The sequence below is a fragment of the Vulpes vulpes genome, chromosome 13 (assembly GCF_048418805.1).
Source record: "Vulpes vulpes isolate BD-2025 chromosome 13, VulVul3, whole genome shotgun sequence".
Lineage (NCBI taxonomy): Eukaryota > Metazoa > Chordata > Mammalia > Carnivora > Canidae > Vulpes > Vulpes vulpes.
Window position 1 is genome coordinate 86,211,228 of NC_132792.1, and position 23,671 is coordinate 86,234,898.

Here is a 23,671-nt window from a genome sequence, read left to right on the forward strand (position 1 = left end):
TGCCTGCCTTTCCAGAAAAAAAAAAAAAAAAGAGGAGAAAATCTTCTTGAACCCACTAGTCTTGGTGACAGAAGAAAGGCAAATGCAATGTGTTATAGAAGTAATGTCTGCCTCAGTAAGGAACAAGATATTGTGGCGTTTCAACTTTGGTGTTGTGGCAAGCTCTGAGCATCAGATAAAGATCTCAGAGAGAGCAAAATCCCTCTGGAAGGAATCAGACGACTGTGCCATGATACCCTCATCAGGTTAACAACCACGAAGGGCTCTCGGTAACTATCACAGGGAATGAGCTCATGATCTCTTCAATCCAGGCAATAAAAGCAGAGACACATGTGCAAATGTTTGTGTCTCTAATATCCATTGCAAATATAACCACTTTCTCAGGAATTTGGGTAGGGACCATTGGCAGAAATCCGGAAATCTATGAACCAGCCAGTCTCTCTTTAATGCTAGGGACCCTAAAAATAAAGCAGGCAGCCCTCCCTCACCTGGCCAAAGATTTAAAGTCTGACAATATCAATTTTGGGTAAGGTTACAGGGAAAATAAAACTCCCATGAATTGCTGGTGGGAATATAAACTGGTTCAGACACTTTTCATAGCAATTTGGCAGCATCTAGTAAAACTAAAAGTGTTTCTACCCTACATCCTAGCAAATCTGCTTCTAAGAATATACTCTACTGAAATTCTTGTACATTGCACCCAGAGGCACTAGCACAAACAACTGGGAGAAAAAAAAATGTTCATGGAAGAATAGAAAAATAAAGTATAGTACATTCATATGATAGAATATTATGGATTGACCTAAAACACATAATGCTAAGTGGAGAAAAGAAAATACAGAGTAATTTGTACTGCTGGATACTATTCATTAGAACTTACAAAAGGCAAATACTATTTTTGTACTTTTTACGAACCACATAGTGATTATGGGAAGAAGCACACCTACATGCATGCACACACACATGCACACACAGATGTTTGCCACATTTTGCTTGCTCAGATCTCAAAGCACTACTCTGTGGTTGGGAAATTCCCCATTGTATGTTTTTTGGTAAAAGTCTTGCCTGACTCCCAGGATAGAAGGAGAAAAAGCCACAGTGGGCTTTCCTAGATAACTTTGATTGCTAGCAAGGGAATCAAGCACACAATCTAACTTGTCAATCCCTGACAATCCCACTTGGGTCTTGAGCCTAAGCCTGAGGAAGCAAAGGTGCAGAGACAGTGACAAAAGTTCAGGCAGGTGGCAGGGGTCAGGTGGCCAAAGAGCAGGATGCAGCACTCGTGCTCCCGAGGATGGCCTCTCAGGCATAGCAGTCACCACGGTCCTGACTGTAGAGCCTCCCTCTGGGTTCCCACCCATTCCCAGAGCTTAGATCACCAATGTTCCCCATGATTCTATCTGCCACCAATCCCCTTTCTATACAAAGCTTTTCTCTTTAACTCTGCTATGTCTGTTTCTGCCATTTGTGCAATATGAGTCTTACACATACAGGGGGCAGCAGCAACCTCACTCCTATGGTAGCCCCAAGGGAGGTAGGGGAGGAAACAGGACTGGCTAGGTGCAATATTTTATTTTGATTTAAGGACAATGGTTCTGGTACAAATATGACAGCCTGTTAATAGCTGTTTATACCAAGTAATAAAAAGAAAAGTGTGTGTTTATCATCCATTGGCATTTTTCAAGTGTTAATTTTGAAAAGATGAAGATCAGGCCATTTCTGGGGCTCCCGAGTAGTTTAGGTAGATTTCTTGTATTTGATAGATCCCAGGCCTGTTTGGGGCCATCTTGTTTGAAAGTATGTCAGTAATACACTGAACTTAGGGGCAAAATGCATAGATTCTCAATGTTTAACTTTGTGCTACTATTTAAAAGGGAAATCCACAGATCTTTGCAAGGATAGTTGACTACACCAAAGTAGCCCATTAGTCCCCATTCCTGATCTTCATTTTCGAGACACTTGGTTACATACAATGAATGACACATAAAATAGATGTTTTTGGACTTCTAAAGACTTACTGGGAAACTCTTTTAGCAGGACAACTTTTCCCTAGGCTTTAGCATCTTCTTTGTAACATAAATATACCCCCAACAATGGACCCAAATGGGTAAGAGTTGAGGCAACTTACTGCATGGATGTCCTAACACCTTCACTTCATCAATAGCGAGGTAGCCTTGATGTCCAGAAGTTATCACTTCAAAAATCACCTGGAAAATTAAGAAAGATTTATAATATGCACTCATTTTGTCAGAGTTTTATTAAATGTCTCCTATACAGAAACACTTGGTTCATTCATTTATTCATTTATTCATTCATTAGTGTTTCCACAAACATTAATGGAGAGCCTAGAATCTGCCAGTTAATGTTCCAGGTTCTATGACAAAGATAAAAAAGATCCCAAGCCAGTTTTCAGGGAAGTTATTGGAAAGGGATAGGTCAGACAACATCCTACCTCAAGACTCACCTGGTAAGGGGGTAATACCATGGTTAAGAGGTGATGTTTGGAAAACAGAGGCATAAAGTCATTTACTAGAGACAATGTTGAGATTTAAATTGCTTTAAGAAAATATATTTTCTGGTCAACTCCTTTGAAGGGATTCTATGACCATGCTGAACCATGTGGGACCCTCGGTTTTATACAACTCAAATTAAAAAAAAAAAACCCTACTATATAAGTGCTATGAAAAAAAAAGTACAAGGTACTGGAAAAACATATACCAAAAGGATCTCCCATGAGGAGGTTGCATTTCTTCTAACAGTTGAATATGAAGGAAAGAGAGTAAGCCTTCTTCTAGGGTATATGCAAAGGCCCTGAGGTGGCCATGGCTATGAAGAGGAGTACAGGGAGCTATTGCTATAAAAGTCAGCTGTGACCAGGTTAGAAGCTCCTCTTATAGGGCAGAGAGCTCCAGGGAAGACACTATATTAGTAACATAAAGATGCTATGGCTGCTGAAATTCAGATGGCAGAGGTATGATGAATTAAGAGGACAATGATATAAAAATCTCTACAGGGATCCCTGGGTGGCGCAGCGGTTTGGCGCCTGCCTTTGGCCCAGGGCGCGATCCTAGAGACCCGGGATCGAATCCCACGTCGGGCTCCCGGTGCATGGAGCCTGCTTCTCCCTCTGCCTGTGTCTCTGCCTCTCTCTCTCTCTGTGACTATCATAAATAAAAATTAAAAAAAAAATCTCTACAGTGGTAAAATCAAGAATTCTTTGGCAACCGCTTGATCATGGGAAAAGTAAGGCAAGAAAAGAAGGGCAACATACTCTGAAGTTCTCAGAATGAACATTTTTGAGATTGTAGAGCCACTTCAGAGAAATTGAGGTTACAGGAGGAAAAAGAACCAGTAAGAAATTATCAATGTTCTTAACATGATTGTCTAAAATTGTCTATCAGGATATTATTAAAAATGTTCACATGACATGACTTTACTCTCCATTTACACATGCCTGTCTCACCGAGGAGACTTTGGCTTATGCAATGCAAATTTGCTAAGTCTTAAAACAACCCAGCAACTGCACTCTTAGAGAAATGAAATTTTTCATTCATATGAAAACCTATACACAAATGAGAAGCTGTATTTACAGGAGGCAAAACCTGGAAACAGCCCAGGTGTCATTCAATGGTAAATGATAAAAAAAGACTATGATATATCCATAGCACAGAATACCACTCACCAATACCAAGGAAGTAACTATTGATATACCCAACGATTTGGATGATCTCCAAAGAATTATGCTGAGTGAAAAAGCCATCATAAAGATTACATACAATAGGATTCCATTTATATAACATTGCATAAAGTCAAAATTTTTGAAGGGAGGACAGATTAGTGGTTGCCAGGGCTTAAGGATGGAGGGAGAATGGATGAGAGGAGAGGGTTGGTTACAAAAGGACAGCACAAGTGAATAATCCTTATGATGTTGGAACTTTTAAGGTTTTCTCTATAATAGTGGATGCACAAACCTCCTCAGGTAATAAAATTGGATAGCTTGTAGCAGCTTTATTTGCAACAGCTAAAACATGAAAGCCACCAAGCATCCATTGATGGATACAATGGAATATCATTCAGTCTTCAAAAGGAAGGAAATTCCAACACATGCTATGATATGGAGAAACCTGGAGGACATTATGATGGGTGAATGAAGTCAGCCACAGAAGGGCAAATACTGCTTGACCCCATGGATGAGTTACCTGGAACAATCAAATCCAGAGAGATAGAAAGTAGAATGATAGTTGCCAGGGGCTGGGGGAGGAGGAATGGAAAGTTACTATTTTATAAATGCAGAGTTTCAGTTGTACATGATGAAAAGAGTTCTGGAGATGGATGCTGGTGATAGTTGCACAACATTAAAGAGGTATTTAATGCCACTGAGCTGTATACTTAAACATGTTTAAGATGATCAATTTTATGGTATTTGTATTTTTACTATAGCAAAAAAGTAAAAAAAAAAATTGTATAGAATTAAATACACACACAGGCACAAGTTCAAGTAAAAGGGGACATCTGGAGAAGCTCTGTAGATTTCAACCATGTCAGCCTCCTAGTTGTAATGTTATACTTTCAGTTTGTAAAATATTACCATTGGAGGAAACGGAGAACTATGTACACAGGAATCTGTATTACTTCTTACTGCTGCATCTGACTCTACACTATCTCCACAAAAATTTCAACTTAAAAATGTAACTAGGAAGTACAATTTACTAAGCACATAGTATGGTCCACTCACCAGGCAGATATCACTCCATTATCTTACTTGTCAGTTCATGCAAAAATTCTTCAAGGATTAATATTTCAAAAACAAAGACATTAAGATACAAAATAATTGCTAAAGACCCAGTCTTTCCAATTCCGGATATCATGTTTTCGCTACTACACATTGCCTGAACAAACACTTCAACCCTAGGACTACATTATTGATGTGTGTGCAATGGATGTAAAAATGGAGAAAGCAATCAGAAGAGCCCAAAACAGAAAAGCTCAGGGGGCTCCCTAGATAAGAAGTCATCCCAGAAAGAGCTGCTAGACTAGATGACACTGCATCATAATGCCACTACACTGAAACACAAAACACACAGGGGACAGGAGAGGCCCAACGTAGAACAGAAATGAAATAACATTTTGTCCTGTTTATAAGCAACAATTTTGTTCACCGATGACACTGCGAAAGGAAGAGATGCATGCATATTATTACAATGGAATCTTGCATATTTAACTTTCTACCGAAGTCTAGAAGAGGACAGTTGGGACAACAAAAAGCAGATGAACACGGAGAACAAGTAGAGGAAAGAGCCCTCCAGACACCCTCAAATCTGGGGCCCTGAGGTAAAGTCACATCCTGCCTGGCAAGATCCTGCCAGCAAGAGCAGGAAGTGCGGGAACCAGCCTGCTCTGGTCAGGATGGCCACTGCACCACCAGCTAGCCGAGAGCTCATGAAAAGGGTATTTTGAGAGTCAAAACCAGAAATGTTCATCCATCCTTCTTTCCTCCCAGCTGATCCTCTCCTCCTTCTTCCCTCCTTCTTACACATTCATTCAATTCAAGTCTCCACCGAGTGTCCTCTTTATTCCAGGCAATGTGATAAGTCCTGTGATAAGCCTCAGGAACACAAGAGATGCAAAACTGTCCTTAGAACAAAGTATATTTTTACTTTATCAACTACAAGGGTTGATGTTTCTTATAAAAATGGAATAATCCTTATTTTTGAAGAGAGATGTTAACTCTTAGAATATACTGTACATATAAAACATGTTCCTGTGGATCTATTTTTGAAGCCAACATATGTAAATTTAGCACACTGTATTTCATTTAAACCAATAAAGGACCATGGTCCTATGAAAGAACAGGAGAGAAAGAAAGAAGGGGAAGAAATTAGAGACCTAGAGAAGTCACCCTAAAACCTCTGAACCTCTTTTGTCATTCATCACATTAACCTTAAAAGCTTTACACTCAAAGCTTCTGAGTCTTATTGTCCAAATATTTATAGGATATTTACTGTAAGCTCTGAGAGGAATCCAAAAAAATAGATAATTTTATGAAATTTAAGCAAGCTTTAGATCCACAAAAAAATAAGGAATACAATGAACAAACAGAAACAGACAATGGCCAAATAACAGGGGGGAACAATAAAGAGCTCACAGGACTGTGATCTTTCTTCACCACAGGACTGTCACCTCCTCCTTACCAAACCAACCAGGACACTTCGACACAGCCAATACAACCTTCAACCCAATTCTCAGCCTGCTCATTAAACTCACAGATTCCCCAAAAAGGACCTACAAGTTTCTCTGCAGGACCAGAGGCAGTGAGAGTCAGCAGCAAGTCCATGCATCCCAGGTTCCCAGCAGAAAGACCTGCCAGTGAGGCCACAACAAAAGAATCAAACACAGGCTCATTTCTGAAACTTTATTTGCTCCTCTCAGTCTCCTAGCTGGGATACCAAGAAGCATCTGATTGCAAATACACCAAGAAAACAATGGACCTTTCAGTAATTAGAAATTTTGGAAAGGAAACTTCTAAAGCTTGGCAGGTTCCAGCACTGATTTCATTTAATTTCTCTAACTGCAGAGACAAAAAGGACAGAATAACCTTCATGGGTAAGTTCATGTGCATACTGCGCACACACGCACACACACACACTGATATACAATATACCAAGAAAAATTCTATATGACACATTTAGGTATTATACTGGAGAAGGTGGATTATGTGCTACAGGTTTGGAAGCAGTAACTTCCATGTTTCCTTCCAAAAACTGGAGCAAGTTTTTCAGAGGACCATTTTCCACCTTTTATTTAGCAATTTCAGTAAAAGGGCTTCTGAGTACCAGTTTTATTAGCTACTTCATCAAGTGTATTTAGTATATAAATGTTTCAGCACATATCACAATTATAAAGCAGGTCTGATTTGTACTGACATGTTTGCTATTTTGAAATAAACACGATTAAATGAAGATAACCTGAATTTAGGTGCTATAAAAGCACCTGTGACTGGCTACTCACTTGGTTTGAACATCTGACCAGGAAGAGCTTCACCCTGTTGCTTCTAACAAACACGAGGGTTGAGACATGCCACTGAAACCATGAGGCTGGTTTTAAACAGGTTTCTTAAAAACAGATTTTAAAATCCCATGAAAAAGTTTCCTTGCCTTGAATTCTTGTTATCTGCTAAGTTTTCCATTTTGTACTTTTTCCTAGCCAGTGCCCTTAACCAAGAAAGCTTCAAAAGCAAAAATATTTTTGTCAAATAAGAAACCGCTCTATTCAAAGTACAGGTATTGCTCTAGTGAAGTATAACAACTGTATGCAGAACCCAGTGGGGGTCCCTGGGATGTCTGAAAGTGCCAGAATCCAGGGCCAAAAAGATTGAGGTCAGAAGAAAGAAGCAATAACACAAGAACACCAGTGGCATCACCAGAAAAGGAAAAAGAAATGTGAAACAAGCTGACTTACAAATGTGCCCATGCTTACTTTTATCAAATAGGACAGAGTGCACTGAAGTCTAGATAAGAAGTGAGCTTTGGGTCTCTTTAAGAAATGCATCAAGTCTTTTCTTTTTGGAAAATTCAAAAATTTAAAAACCACTTATATATTACACCCATCTATACCTCAGGTATATTTTAGTTATATTATATAATTTTCCCCAGTCAACCATATGAGGTGAGTGAGTAAATTCCCTTTTAGGGAATGAGGAGGCTGACTCAGAAAGTAATTAGGTAATTTTTCTGAGATCACACAATTAGTACATTGCAGAGTCAGGGTATAATTCTAGGTCTATTTTACTTTTAAGTCTGGACTCTATATCATGAAACTACTTTAACTAGTAGGCATGAGAGACTACATATATGTAGAATATATGTACATATACCCGACCTCTACATATATACATGCATATCTATCTATACACACAGACACATAAATATATAATACACAACCATGCATGCACACACATGTACAAATATACATCCTTGAATTCATACATACACACACACACACACACACACACAAGTTCTAAGATTTTTACTTCCAGATTTAAGTAAGGAATGTAGTAATCATCTACTTGACCTAGAAATGTAGATGCGAGAAACAGTTATATGACATAGTTTTAACAACATCAATTCTAAGACAAGGGTCAGCAAACTATAGTCAACAGACCAAATCTGCCCCAACCTCGGTTTTTGTGTTACCCATAAAGTAAGGACGGGTTTTATAATTTTCAGTAGTGGCAGAAAGTCAAAAGAAGAACCATATTTAGCAATATATGAGAATTATACAAAATTGAAATTTCAATGTCCACAAATAAAGTTTTACCATAACACAGTGATTCTCATTCAACTGTATATTGTCTAGGGCAGCTTTGCACAAGAACAGTAGAGCTGCGTAGATGTCACAGAGACCATCTGGCCCACAAAGCCTGAAATAATTATGACTACCTGGCTTCCAGATTTAAGAGAAAACTTTCCTGTTTAGCTCCCCAACAACTGCCATTACTCTGGATAACAAGAAAGCATATATTAAGAGCAACTGTTTGTCACAGCCAAATACAACATGCCCTGCACTCCTTGTGGGAGCCTCACATTCCAGCAACAGCAGGGAGGAACCCTCCCCTGGCTTGACTTGCTTCAGGTGTCCCACATGGGTACTGTTTACAATACCCTTAAGCTTGTAGTATCATTACCATTTTTTTTTAAAGATTTTACTTATTCATGAGAGACCCAGAGAGAGAGACAGAGACAGAGACAGAGGTAGAGGCAGGCTCCTTGCAGGGAGTCTGATGTGGGACTTGATCCCAGGGCCCCCGGGATTATGACCTGAGCCAAAGGCAGACGCTCAACCACTGAGCCACCCAGGTGCCCCTCATTACCATTTTTTTAAAAAGCATAATTGGAATATACCAAAATAAAACCATAGAAACTAATTACTTCATAGGCATCAAAACACTGTATAAAAATTATATCAAACTAGGGCAGCCCCAGTGGCACAGCGGTTTAGCGCCTCCTGCAGCCTGGGGTGTGATCCTGGAGACCCGGGATAGAGGCCCACGTCAGGCTCCCTGCATGGAGCCTACTTCTCCCTCTGCCTATGTCTCTGCCTCTCTCTCTCTCTGAATAAATAAATAAATAAATCTTTTTAAAAAAGTATATCAAATTAAAAATAAAATAAAACCAAACTCATTGGGGCACCTAGGTGGCTCAGCAGTTGAGCGTGTGCCTTTGGCTCAGGTCATGATCCCAGGGTCCCGGGATCGAGTCCCACATCGGGCTCCCTGCATGGAGCCTGCTTCTCCCTCTGCCTGGGTCTCTGCCTCTCGCTCTGTGTCCCTCATGAATGAATAAATAAAATGTTTTAAAAAACTTATTTAGCAGTCAAATCTTCTACAAAGAAACTGAACTCCTGAGAATGTATAACACTTTATTTATTTATTTATTTATTTATTTATTTATTTATATTATTATTATTTGTTTTTTTGTATAACACTTTAATATTAAAACCCGACCCCCCAGCTATGGGATTCTACACAATGTTCTTTGGCAGGAGCTAGATTTCAGTGAAATATCTTTGTTTGTATTTACTGAGACACACGACTTTGGAGTGGTTTAAGTGGTTAAACCACTAACCACTAACCATTAAACCTGCACATCCCAGCTGAGGTCAGTGAAGGCAAAACTCTGTCTTTTGATTCAGTTCTCATACCATAAACAAGGGTCCTTATCCCAGTCTGTTCAGTAACGCATTTTTCCTATTTCTGTGCCTTTTATTGGTGATGCCGCTACTTATAATGGCACTCAACCACAGTCCTGAGGTGTTGTCTAGCATCCCAAAGCACAAGAAGGCTGCAATGTGCCTTATGGGGAAAATACATGTGTTGGGGAAAATATGTGTGTTTGGGAAGTTTCATTCAGGCCTAGGCTATCATGCTGTTGGTTGAGTTTAACGTTAAAAATCAACAGTGTCCATCATGGAAGGGGTCTGTCACAGAAAGACTCATAAAAAAGGGTTACATGTGTTGCTCAGCTGATGAAGATGTTGAGACCACCCCTTACAGGACTCATCCCTTACATCCCCCGGAAGCAACAGTTCAGTGTTCAGTAATTCAGCACTCACGGTGACTTCATGGAGCATAACAACCATGAATGAAGATCAACTCCATTCGTGTGCCTGGATTCACACTGAGTCCCCATTTCTATCAAAGTACTCGGGCCCAGGAAGGATGCAAAACTCATTTTTACTGATGGTTCCTGGATATTATTTGTTGTCATGGGATGTAAAGGAATGTAGAATAAAGAGAATCAATATTCACTCAATATGTCAACAAATAACATCTCAGGAGATAAGATGTCAGATCCCCACCAGAGTGTGGAGACTTGAGGAACAGCCATTGGCTCTCAGGTAACAAAGAAGCGGTTAAACCACTAACTAGAGCTCTTTCGTTTGCTTGTGAAAAGCCTTCTAGAGGTTGGCCTGTGAGGGGCTTGACATCAGGCTATCCTTCAGAAGCCTGCCAAATAGGAGATGAAAGCAGTTTAACACTGCAGCATCCCTGATCCTTCCTGCTTCAGTGAAGGGCAAAATTAGATTTCCACGCTGCCACTTTTCCTTGCTATGTGTGAGCAAAGAAAAGGGGTTTGCTTACCAACACAAACGCTCACCACGGAAACTGTGTTGGTGGAAGTCATTTGTCAATTCCCTGGGACAAAGGGGATTAAATAGTATATATCTGCCCTCCTGCTCAAAATCTGGGAGATCCTTTCTGGCTTTGATTTAAATAAAAAGCAAAGGTGGACCATACTCATTCACAAAAGCATAGATAGTAAAAGAAAACTTTCTCTAATGTTAAAGAGTCAAAGCAAAACCACAACCTTTGTGGCCTTAAAAAACCAGCAACAAAATGCTGAAATATTTGTTTATATGGACGTATTAACAGAGGAAAGTAAAAGCCCACCTTACCAAAGTTAAAGGTATTCAAAGGACAGCAAGATTCTCCTTGGAGTGAATTATTGGTGCCTCGTGATGGCTACTCATTTAAGTCATTCTTACGTGATGACTTCACCTGCTTTTCAACCAATAAATACGACTTTCCTCACTTTTGTTTTTCCTTTCATGTTTAAAAAGAACTAGTATTCTTTTCAAATCTTTTCTAACAAGAGTTCAAACATTCACTCTTTAAGATGGGGTATGGAAGAAAATGAAGTTTGGGGGGAAAATAAGAAAGTCACAAAGGAAAGTGCAGATAAGCAAGAAGCAACAGACCACAGCAAAGTCTGATATATTACCCCAGAATAAGTGCCTGTCCTTGATCATCAAATAATAACTACAAGCTGAGAATGAAACTTAGAGATGTGGTAAGATTTTAACAATAAATGAATAAAAATAGTATCTTTGAAGATGAAAAACCATCTCATGAATTAATCCACTTCCCAAACACAGCCCTAGGTCCACACTAACGTGACAGCCACGTGTGTCCCCACTGATTTCTCAAAACACACTGTTCATCTTCTTTAAGCAAAAACTGCAGAGGACAAGGACTTCCCGTAAAGGCAGCAGAGTAGGAGGACCCTAAGCTCACCTTGCCCCATGGGTACAGCTGGATAGCATCCCATCAGTGTCAATAACCCAGAAAACAATGGAAGACTGACAGGAGAGACTCTCCACAGCTGAACAGAAAGAAGATGCCACATTCAAGAGGTAGACACAAGAGGTATCACACTCTCCATGTGCAAGGTACAATGTGTCCATCCCCGTAAAATTCTACATGTCCATCTTGCTGGGGGCAGGTGGATTGTTTTAGCTTGAGCATGCTAGCACACCCACCCCTCAGGCCCCGCTGCCAGCACCCAAGGGTTTTCCAAACTCTCCTCTCCTGAGTTATCTGCTTCTCCTGTGGCTAGTTTATCCAAGTTTGTTCACAACAGTATAGGCAGACCCACTAGGAGCTATGCTTCCCACCTGTCCAGCTTCCTGGGCATTTGCCAGGTGAGTGGGAGCAGTTGGCCGGGGCAGCCACAGGGGATCACCCATTCTTTCCCAAGTTGACGGCCGAAAGAGGTGGGTAACTGTCTTTGGCGAGCCAGCCAGGAAGGGCGTACTGCTTTGGTGAGTGATCATCTGCACCAGGTGGGAGCCTCAGCCCCTCCCAGTGGCTGGACTGATTTCTGAGGGGCAGGCAGGCCAGCTGCAGAGACCGCTTGCAAGGAAAGGTCTCTATCCTGCCCTTGCTGACCCAGCTTCCCCTTTATATGTGATTGGAAAACAGAAACAGATTTGGGAAGCACGGAGCTTCAGGTTTCTGGAGAAGTTATACCAGTGCTGACCAGATTCTCTGTTTTCTACTTTTGGGCTAAACCGTCTAACACTTGGTACCCAAGTGAAACCACAGTTATATGACCAATAGTCCCAACTCTGTCTCACCAAGGATTTTGGCTTCCCTCTGCAGGAATCTGGAAGAGCACTCTGATTTGGTTTCTTTCATTTCCTTCTCATTCCTTTCTTCCCTTTCTGGGGTGGGAAAGAAAGGCTACTTCCATCCCCTCTGACAGTCCCCCTTGGGGTGCACTCTGGCAGCACCATCCACATACTGCTATAAGCCAATGACTAGATAAACAGTTTTTTACTGCAACATTGCTTGGCTCATCTACGTACTAGAATCAGAAGGAAAACAGGACTTGGAGTGGGTCAGTAAATTACCAAACTATCCTCCGATGAGAATTGTTTTGTCAAAGGTCTGGTCAATGAAATGAGATTCCATATGTTCAGCCTTTTATGCTGTTAGGTAATAGACATTCAGCACATAAGGGCTCTAAGGTTGAGATGCAAAGAATGGCAGAGGTTAAAGTGTGTGAGGATAGTGGGCCTGCTGAGAGAAAGCCAGAGGTGAAAGTGTGTGAGGACAGAGGTCAAAGGAGGAAAACATGAGAAACTCAGCTTGTTAGAATCTTCAAACCCCCTGCCCTGGGAATTCCACTGGCCCCAAACATAGACATTCACAGAGCTGCATCTGCTCCAGTTTCTCCTCCTCCTAGCTATGCTCCTGGGGGCAGGACTGGTCTCCCCTTTCAAGACCTGCCAGGACACCAAATGTGGTCAGGAGGCACCCCAATTTGGAACAGGGCATTTCCTTTGCAGCACTAACCTGTAGGGATGAATCCCCAGAGACAGCCTGCCAGATATTATTAGACATACAATCCTTTCTCTACCTCAGACCTTTTAGATTGGAAAAATTCAAACCATACTTTGTAGAGAGGATCCTCAGAAAATGTCTGAATTGTTCACTACTATTTTTGCCACCAAGAAGCCTTCTTAGGCAGAAATGCAGACTCTATTAAGTATGCTCCTGACAGTGAGCATCTCCTAGTAAGTGACCGATAAAGCCCATAAGAAGGCTTGGCATGTGTATGACAAAAATCAGGGTAATACTCCCTTACCAGCAGGGGCAATCCTGGTGGACAAACCTCGTTGGGACACAAATGTTGCTGAAAAAATGGTTCATCTGAGCCACTGATGAGGGTGTATGTTAATGGGACTAAAGTGAGCGGTGCCAAAGCAAAAGAGTCTTACTAAAGTTGAGGAAACTTAACAAAAATTAAATGATGATCTCTCCAAGTTTCTGGAGAGGATTTCTCAAGCCTATCAAAAATATACCAACGAGGATCCTGAGGCTCTTGAAAATCTGAGAATGGTTAATTTGATCTTTATTGGACAAAGTCCCCATCCACCCCTGATATAGAAAAGATGCTGAATAAGGTCAAGGGAGCAGCAGGTATGAACTCCTCTCAGTTGGTGGTCATTGCTTTTAAGGTATTCAGTTTTAGGGAGGAAAAGTTTGTGAAACAAGCTCTCTATTTCTCATAGCCCACAGGTGACAAGAAAAATGGAGAAAATGAACCATACTTTGAAAAAGACCATCATGGGCAGCCCTGGTGGCTCAGCAGTTTAGCGCCGCCTTCAACCCAGGGCCAGATTCCAGAGACCCGGGATCGAGTCCCACATCAGGGTCCCTGCATGGAGCCTGCTTCTCCTTCTCTCCCTCTGCCTGTGTCTCTGCCTCTCTCTCTCTCTCTGTCTCTCATGAATAAATAAATAAAATCTTTTTAAAAAAAGAAAAAGACCATCACATGGGAATTGAGTCTCACATCTGGCTCCCCAGGAGGAGCCTGCTTCTCTCTCTGGGTATGTCGCTGACTCTCTCTCTCTGTGTCTCTCATGAATAAATAAATAAATAAAATCTTTGAAAAAGATCACCACAAAGTAAAGAAGCTCATTTAACATGAGATAGGGAACTGGTGCTCAGCCTTCTCCACATAAGGGTGGCATGTCAGAGTGGGCTCAGATGGAGCCCCTATGAAACTGTATATGAAGATCATGCCTGGCCTATTGTGTTTCACCTCCCCCAACCTAGATAGGACAGAAACAAAAATTAACATCATGTCAAACACTTGAAGCAAATATTAACCATTATTCATAGTTTGCTTCCTCTAGGGTGGCCTCCTTGCTGGAAGAACCACTGCACCCATTTCAACCTGGGGATAGATCTTAGTAAAAACTTGGAAAGAACATGAACCTGATCAAAAATTAACTGAAAATGGATTGGACTTTATGATGTTCTATGAATCACTCATTCCTCCTTGAAATTAGGCACAGGAAAGCTGTGAATACATCACACAAGAGTTAAACCAGTGCCCATAGGTAGAAAAGGAGGAGATAGAAGAGACACCACACCTTCCTACTGGGAAAGTCACTCTAATTAGGACTTAAAATACCTCTTTAGAAAAAGAATGCATAACAACTATGTTTATTCTGTGCTCTGTATAAATCATGTTTTCTTTCTCCCTAGGTTGGAAAGATAACACACTAGTTCGAGTAACTTGGGCTTTAGCCTCAACTATATGTGCTGTTGATTGTTGGATATGTCATCCAAAAAACAGTTGGTGTTGGACCATGGACAGCCTTTGGTACACCCACTTTATAATACCCCAGAAGTTTCTGAAGCCAACTGCTTTCCAATTGTTAAGGCCCAGGCAACTACCTTCCAATTGTTAAGGCTCAGATGATATGTATAGGGTAAGAATAGCTAGATTTTCCCATAATGATCATGAGACACCCCCGTCTTACTGTCCCACTAATTACTATCCTAAATCAGGTAATTTTCAAAACACAAAAAACATGCATATATTCCCCAAATAGATAGCACATGAAGCCAAAAAGGACCAGCTCCCTATGTGGAAACAACAGTCCATTTCTTTTCCAGCCATGGATAATATTCACAGCCAGGTTCAGCTGGGCAGAGGCTACCATTTAGTGGGCTGATGCTAACTTTTTGTCTTTGTGCTCTGACTGGGTTTGTCTTTATTTGAAAATTATATGGCATCCCCTGGGCTGTGGACTGCGTTACAAAATCTATCCCAACACAGCATCTCTCTCTCTCTCTCTCTTTTTTAAATTTATTCATGACACACACACACACACACAGAGAGAGAGAGAGAGAGGCAGAGACACAGGCAGAGGGAGAAGCAGGCTCTATGCAGGGAGCCTGATGTGGGACTCGATCCGGGTCTCCAGGATCAGGCCCTGGGCTGAAGGTGGTGCTAAACTGCTGAGCCACCCAGGCTGCCCCCAACACAGCATCTCTGATCACCTGGGTGACTGCCTTCGCCCTTCATCCCGTTCAAGAAACAAAGCATTGGGCCAGCTCCCTGCAGGTATTTACCAGACTAGATCATGACCTCTCTGTCCTGGGGAACATCCCTGATGGGAATGCATATTTCTTTGGTTATTTGGTTGCCATGGTGGAGGCAGGGGATGGGGGTGATTGCTGCACATCAACACGGGCTCACAACTTGTCCTGAATTCTAATCAACGTGACTTATGGTCATAAATCATTAGATTCCCCTGCTAAAGTCATCCTGGTAACCATAGGGCTCTAGATTATATCCTAGCCAGATTTCAGGTTGTACTACAAAGCTGTGGTCATCAAGACAGTGTGGTACTGGCACAAAAATAGACACATAGATCAATGGAACAGAATAGAGAACCCAGAAGTGGACCCTGAAATGTATGGTCATCTAATATTCGATAAAGGAGGAAAGACTATCCATTGGAAGAAAGACAGTCTCTTCAATAAATGGTGTTGGGAAAATTGGACATCCACATGCAGAAGAATGAAACTGGACCACTCTCTTTCACCATACACAAAGATAAACTCAAAATGGATGAGAGATCTAAATGTGAGACAAGAGTCCATCAAAATCCTAGAGGAGAACACAGGCAACACCCTTTTTGAACTCGGCCACAGTAACTTCTTGCAAGATACATCCACAAAGGCAAAAGAAACAAAAGCAAAAATGAACTATTGGGACTTCATCAAGATAAGAAGCTTTTGCACAGCAAAGGATACAGTCAAAAAAACTAAAAGACAACCTACAGAATGGGAGAGGATATTTGCAAACGACATATCAGATAAAGGGCTAGTTTCCAAAATCTATAAAGAACTTATTAAACTCAACACCAAAGAAACAAACAATCCAATCATGAAATGGGCAAAAGACATGAAGAGAAATCTCACAGAGGAAGACATGGACATGGCCAACATGCACATGAGAAAATGCTCTGCATCACTTGCCATCAGGGAAATACAAATCAAAACCACAATGAGATACCACCTCACACCAGTGAGAATGGGGAAAATTAACAAGGCAGGAAACAACAAATGTTGGAGAGGATGCGGAGAAAAGGGAACCCTCTTACACTGTTGGTGGGAATGTGAACTGGTGCAGCCACTCTGGAAAACTGTGTGGAGGTTCCTCAAAGAGTTAAAAATAGACCTGCCCTACGACCCAGCAATTGCACTGTTGGGGATTTACCCCAAAGATTCAGATGCAACGAAACGTCGGGACACCTGCACCCCGATGTTTCTATCAGCAATGGCCACAATAGCCAAACTGTGGAAGGAGCCTCGGTGTCCATCGAAAGATGAATGGATAAAGAAGATGTGGTTTATGTATACAATGGAATATTACTCAGCGATTAGAAACGACAAATACCCACCATTTGCTTCAACGTGGATGGAACTGGAGGGTATTATGCTGAGTGAAATAAGTCAATCGGAGAAGGACAAGCAGTGTATGTTCTCATTCATTTGGGGAATATAAATAATAGTGAAAGGGAATATAAAGGAAGGGAGAAGAAATGTTGGGAAATATCAGGAAGGGAGACAGAACATAAAGACTCCTAACTCGGGGAAACGAACTAGGGGTGGTGGAAGGGGGGAGGAGGGCGGGTGTTGGAGGGGAATGGGTGACGGGCACTGAGGTGGACACTTGACGGGATGAGCACTGGGTGTTTTTCTGTATGTTGGTAAATTGAACACCAATAAAAATTAATTAAAAAAAAAAAAAAAAAAAAAAGATTATATCCTAGCTGAGCAACAAGGAATTTGTATCATTGTTAATACATCTTGTTATGTCCATATTAATGTTTCTTCAAAGGTTGAAACAAGCATCAAGCAAATTAGATGGCCAAAGTACATGGTTACAATAACCATGGGCCAAGCTCATCCCTTTCTTGGATAGAATAGGGGAAGGAATCAGAGATTAGTTTTCATATTTATTTTCAAGGATTCCAACAGGTATAAAGTCTCTCCTCAAAGAAAACATCAAAATGGGCTTGACCATTCTACTCTCTCTATCTGGGATTTAGACTCACCCTGTGGTGCACACCTAAGCTATATTCTTTCAATTCACATGCTTTAATGAGTCAGAAATAATCAATACAGCAGCAGGTATATTCTTTCCATTTTGAAAAACCCCTTCATCTCTCTCCTATCCAGCAGGAAGTAGCCAAATTCAGAATGGCAGCCATACTCCCATAAGAATAGAAGGAAATACTGACAGTGGAGCAAAGTCAGCAAGCCTTCCTGCTCAGCCAGAGACTCCAACAGAAATAGATCTTTTAACTCATGCTCTAATTGTTCCTATTTTTTAATTTAAATTATTTTTTTATTCCAGTATAATTAACATACTTTGTTACATTTCTTTCAAGTATACAATGGAGTGATTCAAATATTCCATATATTACTCATGTTAATGTGCCTCTTAATCCTCTTTATTTCACCCACCCACGCCCACCCACTTCTCCTTTGGCAACCACCAGTTTGTTCTTTATAGTTAAGAGTCTGTTTTTTGCTTTGCCTCTTGTTTTCCTTTCTTCATCTGAAGTAAATGAATTCAAATTCCACATATCAGTGAAATCATATGGCATTTGCTTTTCTGACTGGTTTACTTCACTTAGCGATATACCCTCTTGATTCATCCATGTTGTTGCAAATGGCAAGATTTCATTCTTTTTAAAGACTGAGTAATATTCCATAGTGTATATCTATCACATCTTTATCCATTCATCAATCAATGAACACTTGGGTTGATTCCATATCTCGGCTGTTGTAAATTTCACTGCAATAAATGTAGTGGTGCATATATCTTTATGAATTAGTTTTTTGTTTGCTTTCTTTGGATAAATACTGAATATCAGGGTAAATACCTGGTAGTAGAATTCTGATTTCATTTTAATTATTTTTTAATCTTTTGAGGAACCCCCATACTGTTTTCCACAGTGGCTGTACCAATCCGCATTCCCACCAATAGCACCTGAATGTTCCTTTTTCTCCACATTTTCATCAACACTTGTTTCTTGTGTTTTTGATTTCAGCCATTCTGACAGGGGTAAGGTAACACTTCATTGTGAGCTTGATTTGCATTTCCCTCATGACTAGTGATGTTGAGCATCTTTTCATGTGTCTATTGGCCATCTAGATGTCTTCTTTGGATAATGTCTGTTTCATGTCTTCTGCTCATTTTTTAATCAGATTATTTGGATTTTTGGTGTTGAGTTGTAGAAATTCTTTATATATTTTGGATATTAACCTCTTATTGGATATATCATTTGCAAATATCTTCTCCCACTCAGTAGGTTGTCTTTTGGGGTTACTTTTATTGTTTCTTTTGCTGTGTAAAAACTTTTTATTTAGATGTAAACCTAATAGTTTATTTTTTATTTTATTTCCCTTCTCTCAGGAAACATATCTACAACAATGTTGTTATGGCCAATGTCAGAGAAATTATTGCCTGTACTTTCCTTTTGAATTTTTATGGTTTCAGGTCTCACATTCAGGTCCTTAATCCATTTTGGGTTTATTTTTGTGTATAGTATAATAAAGTGGTCCAGTTTCATTCTTTTGTATGTAGCTGTCCAGTTTTCCCAACACTTTTTGTTGAAGAGACTGGTTTCTTTCTATTGCATATTCTTGTCTCCTTTCTCAAAGATTAATTAACCATGTAACCATGGGTTTATTTCTGGGCTTTCTATTCATTTCCATTGATCTGTGTCTGTTTTTGTGCCAGTACCATATTTTCATTACTACAACTTTGTAGCATAACTTGAGATTCAGAATTGTGATGCCTCCAGCTTTATTTTCTTTCTCAAGATTGCTTTCGCTGTTTGGGGTTTTCTGTGGTATGGAAATTTGAATGGACAAATTTTAGGATTATTTGTTCTAGTTCTGTGAAAAATGCTGTTGGTATTTTAATAGGGACTGCAATCAATCTGTAGATTGCTTTGGGTAATATGGACATTTTAACAGTATTTATTCTTCCAATCCATGAGCATAGAATTCTATTCTCATTTTTTATTCTTTTTTCTTTCTCCTATGCAGCTTGATTGCTTTCCACTCCTCTTGTATCCCAGTTCACTGATCTATTCTTCTGCTTCCTTTAATGTACTATCTATTCCCTCTGGTGTATTTTTAATTTCAGTTTTGAGTCATCTCTGGTTGTTGTTGTTGTTGTTGTTGTTGTTTTTACATTTTCTATTTCTTTGTTGAGGGTCTCACTGAGGTCTTCTTTTCTCAAGTCCAGTGTGTATCGTTAAGATCATTACTTTAAATTCTTTATCTCCATTATCTCCATTTCATTTAGTTGCCTTACTGTGATTTTGTCCTGTTCTTTCATCTGGGAGATAGTCCTCTGCTCCTCATTTTGTCTAACTCTTTGTCTGTTTCTATGTTTTAAGAAAGTCGGCTATGTCTCATGCTCTTGAAAATAGTGTCCTTATGAAAGAGGTCCTGTACTGCTCTGCAGTGCAATATCCCATGTTTAACAGAATATGGCATGTCAGAGATGTCTCCTATCTGTGTTGTGTGTGCCCTACTATTGTGGCTGAGCAGCATTTGCCTTCAGTCTAGTCATCTGCAATGGCTCTTTTTGTCTGTCATGGGCAGGATGCGGTCCCTGTGCTGTGAAGAGGCCAGTCTGGGGCTGCCTTGAGCTTGAGTTGGGTCAGAAAAGACGTTTGTCGAGCTACCATTGCACCAAATGTCAGGGTGCTCTCCTTACACTGTCCCCTGAGAGGCTTTCATTGGTGGGTAAGATTTGTAGTCAAACCTCATGTCTGCTCTCAGCCCGCTGTTGGGGTCATAGTTGAACTGGTGTGTATCATTATCTTCCCCTCTCCCCAGGTCAGGAATCACTTCAGAGTGGTGTTGTCCCCTTCCAGGGCTGCTGGCACAATGCCAAGCCTGGAGCACCACTTTAGATGGGCTCCTATGGAAGGTGGGTTAGAGGGGACAGGTCCATAGGAGAAAGCAAGCGCAAGGCATGTGATGTTAGCAACATTTGCACGGGTATGCTTGTGGGAGACCTGGGTCACTTTGAAGAACTGTTTTCAAAGTGGCTTCTTCTCCACAATTAGCTATTGAGAGCCTTTTCTGCCAGTCTTCAAGCCATTTTCTGGATTATTTACACTTAGGTTTTATCTAGGTGTATCCATGGGATGTGGTGAGCTTAGGATCTCCCTACTCCACCATCTTCCCCAGAATGCAATTCATTTTTTCTACCCAACTGTTCTTATTTCCTAGCAAACTTTCTTGAGGCACTGATGAAAACATTTTGTATTAACTGGAACATTCCAACCGCCAGACCAAAAAAGCCTTGATACCAGCAAAATGCCTAGAAGACCACATTCCACATGTCCTCTTCCCTGTCCATGGTCACACACTGAACACACTGACCCCTACCCATGATCACATGCTCTCTCTGTACTCTCTTGCATGTACCTGATTCTCTCCTGGTAAAACTCTAGGTGTCCACTGTGGGCAGACAGACCAGTTTGTAAGGCTTGAGCTTGCCACCTCCCCAGGCTGCTGGCACCCAAAATAAATTTCTCCCTTTCTCTTTTCCAAACCTTCATCTCTTGAGTAATTGGCTTCTCTTGTGAGGAGTTTATCCATGTTTGTTGGACAACAGTGTTGGCAAACCCAGCCAGGGACTATGCTCTCGATTTGCCTACCCGCCCCCTGGCCCCAGGATTTCCTGGGATAGAGCAGCTGGCCATAGCAGTGCTCAGGACTCACCCATTTCTTTCCTGAGTTAGTGGCTGTGACAGATGGATTGATGATATGCGTGGCAAATGTAGACAGAGCTGATGCCACTCAGAATATCCTTCCATGACTTTCTAGCAAAGTAAGTGGGCTGAAGGCAAATACAGCAAAGAATCCAAGGCAGCTTGATAGGGAATGAAGGTTGGAGTTTAAGTGAAAAGATGGAATGATCCAGTCATTCCAACTACCTCAGCAATTTATTTACCAGGAAAGATGTCAGACTGGTAAAGGGCAGGTTTTTTGTGGGTTTTTTTTGGGGGGGGGGTATTTTTTTTTTATTGGAGTTCGATTTGCCAACATATAGTATAACACCCAGTGCTCATCCCCTCAAGTGGCCCCCTCAGTGCCTGTCACCCAGTTATCCCACCCACCCCCAAACCACCTTACCTTCCACTACCCCTTATTAATTCCCCAGAGTTAGGAGTCTCTCATGTTTTGTCACTCACTGATATTTCCCATTCATTTTTCTCTTTCCCCTTTATTCCCTTTAACTATTTTTATATTCTCCAAATGAATGACACCATATAATGATCGTCCTTCTCCGATTGACTTACTTCACTCAGCATTATACCCTCCAGTTCCATCCACTTTGAAGTGGGTATTTGCCTTTCTGATGGCTGAGTAATATTCCATTGTATAGAGACCACATCTTCTTTATCCATTCATCTTTCGAAAGACACCGAGGCTCCTTCCACAGTTTGGTTATTGTGGACATTGCCGCTGTGAACACTGGGGTACAGGCATCCCAGCATTTCACTGCATCTGTATTTTTGGGGTAAATCCCAAGCAGTGCAATTTCTGGGTCGTAGGGTAGCTCTATTTTTTTTTATAAATTCATTTTTTATTGGTGCTCAATTTGCCAACATATAGAATAACATCCAGTGTTCATCCCATCAAGTGCCCCCCTCAGTGCCCGTCACCCCCATCCCCCTCACACCTCCCTTTCTACCACCCCTAGTTCGTTTCCCAGAGTTAGGAGTCTCTCATGTTCTGTCTCCCTTTCTGATATTTCCCACTCATTTTTTCTCCTTTCCCTTTTATTCCATTATTTTTAATATTACCCAAATGAATGAGACCATATAATGTTTGTCCTTCTCCTATTGACTTATTTCACTCAGCATAATACCCTCCAGTTCCATCCACGTTGAAGCAAAAGGTGGGTATTTGTCGTTTCTAATGGCTGAGTAATATTCTATTGTATACATAGACCACAGCTTCTTTATCCATTCATCTTTTGATGGACACCAAGGCTCCTTACACAGTTTGGCTATTGTGGACATTGCTGCTAGAAACATCAGGGTGCAGGCGTCCTGCCGTTTCACTGCATCTGTATCTTTGGGGTAAATCCCCAGCAGTGCAATTGCTGGGTCATAGGGCAGATCTATTTTTAACTCTTTGAGGAACCTCCACACAGTTTTCCAGAGTGGCTGCACCAGTTCACATTCCCATCAACAGTGCAAGATGGTTCCCCTTTCTCCACACCCTCTCCCACATTTGTTGTTTCCTGTCTCGTTAATTTTCCCATTCTCACTGGTGTGAGGTGGGATCTCATTGTGGTTTTGATTTGTATTTCCCTGATGGCAAGTGATGTGGAGAATTCTCTGATGTGCTTGTTGGCCATGTCTATGTCTTCTTTTGTGGAATTTCTGTTCATGTCTTTTGCCCATTTCATGATTGGATTCTTTGTTACTTGGGTGTTGAGTTTAATAGATTCCTTATCAACCTTCGATAATAGCCCTTTATCTGATAGGTCACTTGCAAGTATCTTCTCCCATTCTGTAGGTTGTCTTGTAGTTTTGTTGACTGTTTCTTTTGCTGTGCAGAAGCTTTTTATCTTGCTTAAGTCCCAATAGTTCATTTTGGCTTTTGTTTCCCTTGCCTTCATAGCTGTATCTTGCAAGAAGTTGCTGTGGCCAAGTTCAAAACGAGTGTTGCCTGTGTTCTCCTCTAACATTTTGATGGATTCCTGTTTCATATTTAGATCTTTCATCCATTTTGAGTGTATCTTTGTGTCTGGTGTAAGAGAATGGTCTAGTTTCATTCTTCTGCATGTGGATGTCCAATTTTCCCAGCACCATTTATTGAAGAGACTGTCTTTTTTTGTCTAGTGGATAGTCTTTCCTGCTTTGTCGAATATTAGTTGACCATAAAGTTGAGGGTCCATTTCTGGATTCTCTATTCTGTTCCATTGATCTATGTGTCTGTTTTTGTGCTGGTACCACACTGTCTTGATGATCACAG

At 40.9% G+C, this 23,671-nt stretch overlaps 1 protein-coding gene across 11 annotated transcripts in view; it reads right to left on the reverse strand.

The window, feature by feature from the left end:
• Positions 1–23,671, reverse strand: part of PTPRM (protein tyrosine phosphatase receptor type M) — a 777,617-nt gene that overhangs the window by 448,525 nt on the left and 305,421 nt on the right. For all 11 annotated transcript variants that reach the window (XM_072734918.1, XM_072734917.1, XM_072734916.1 and 8 more), the window contains exon 4: positions 2,129–2,207. In XM_072734918.1, the coding sequence (XP_072591019.1) occupies positions 2,129–2,207 (79 nt within the window). The remainder of the gene's footprint in view (positions 1–2,128; positions 2,208–23,671) is intronic.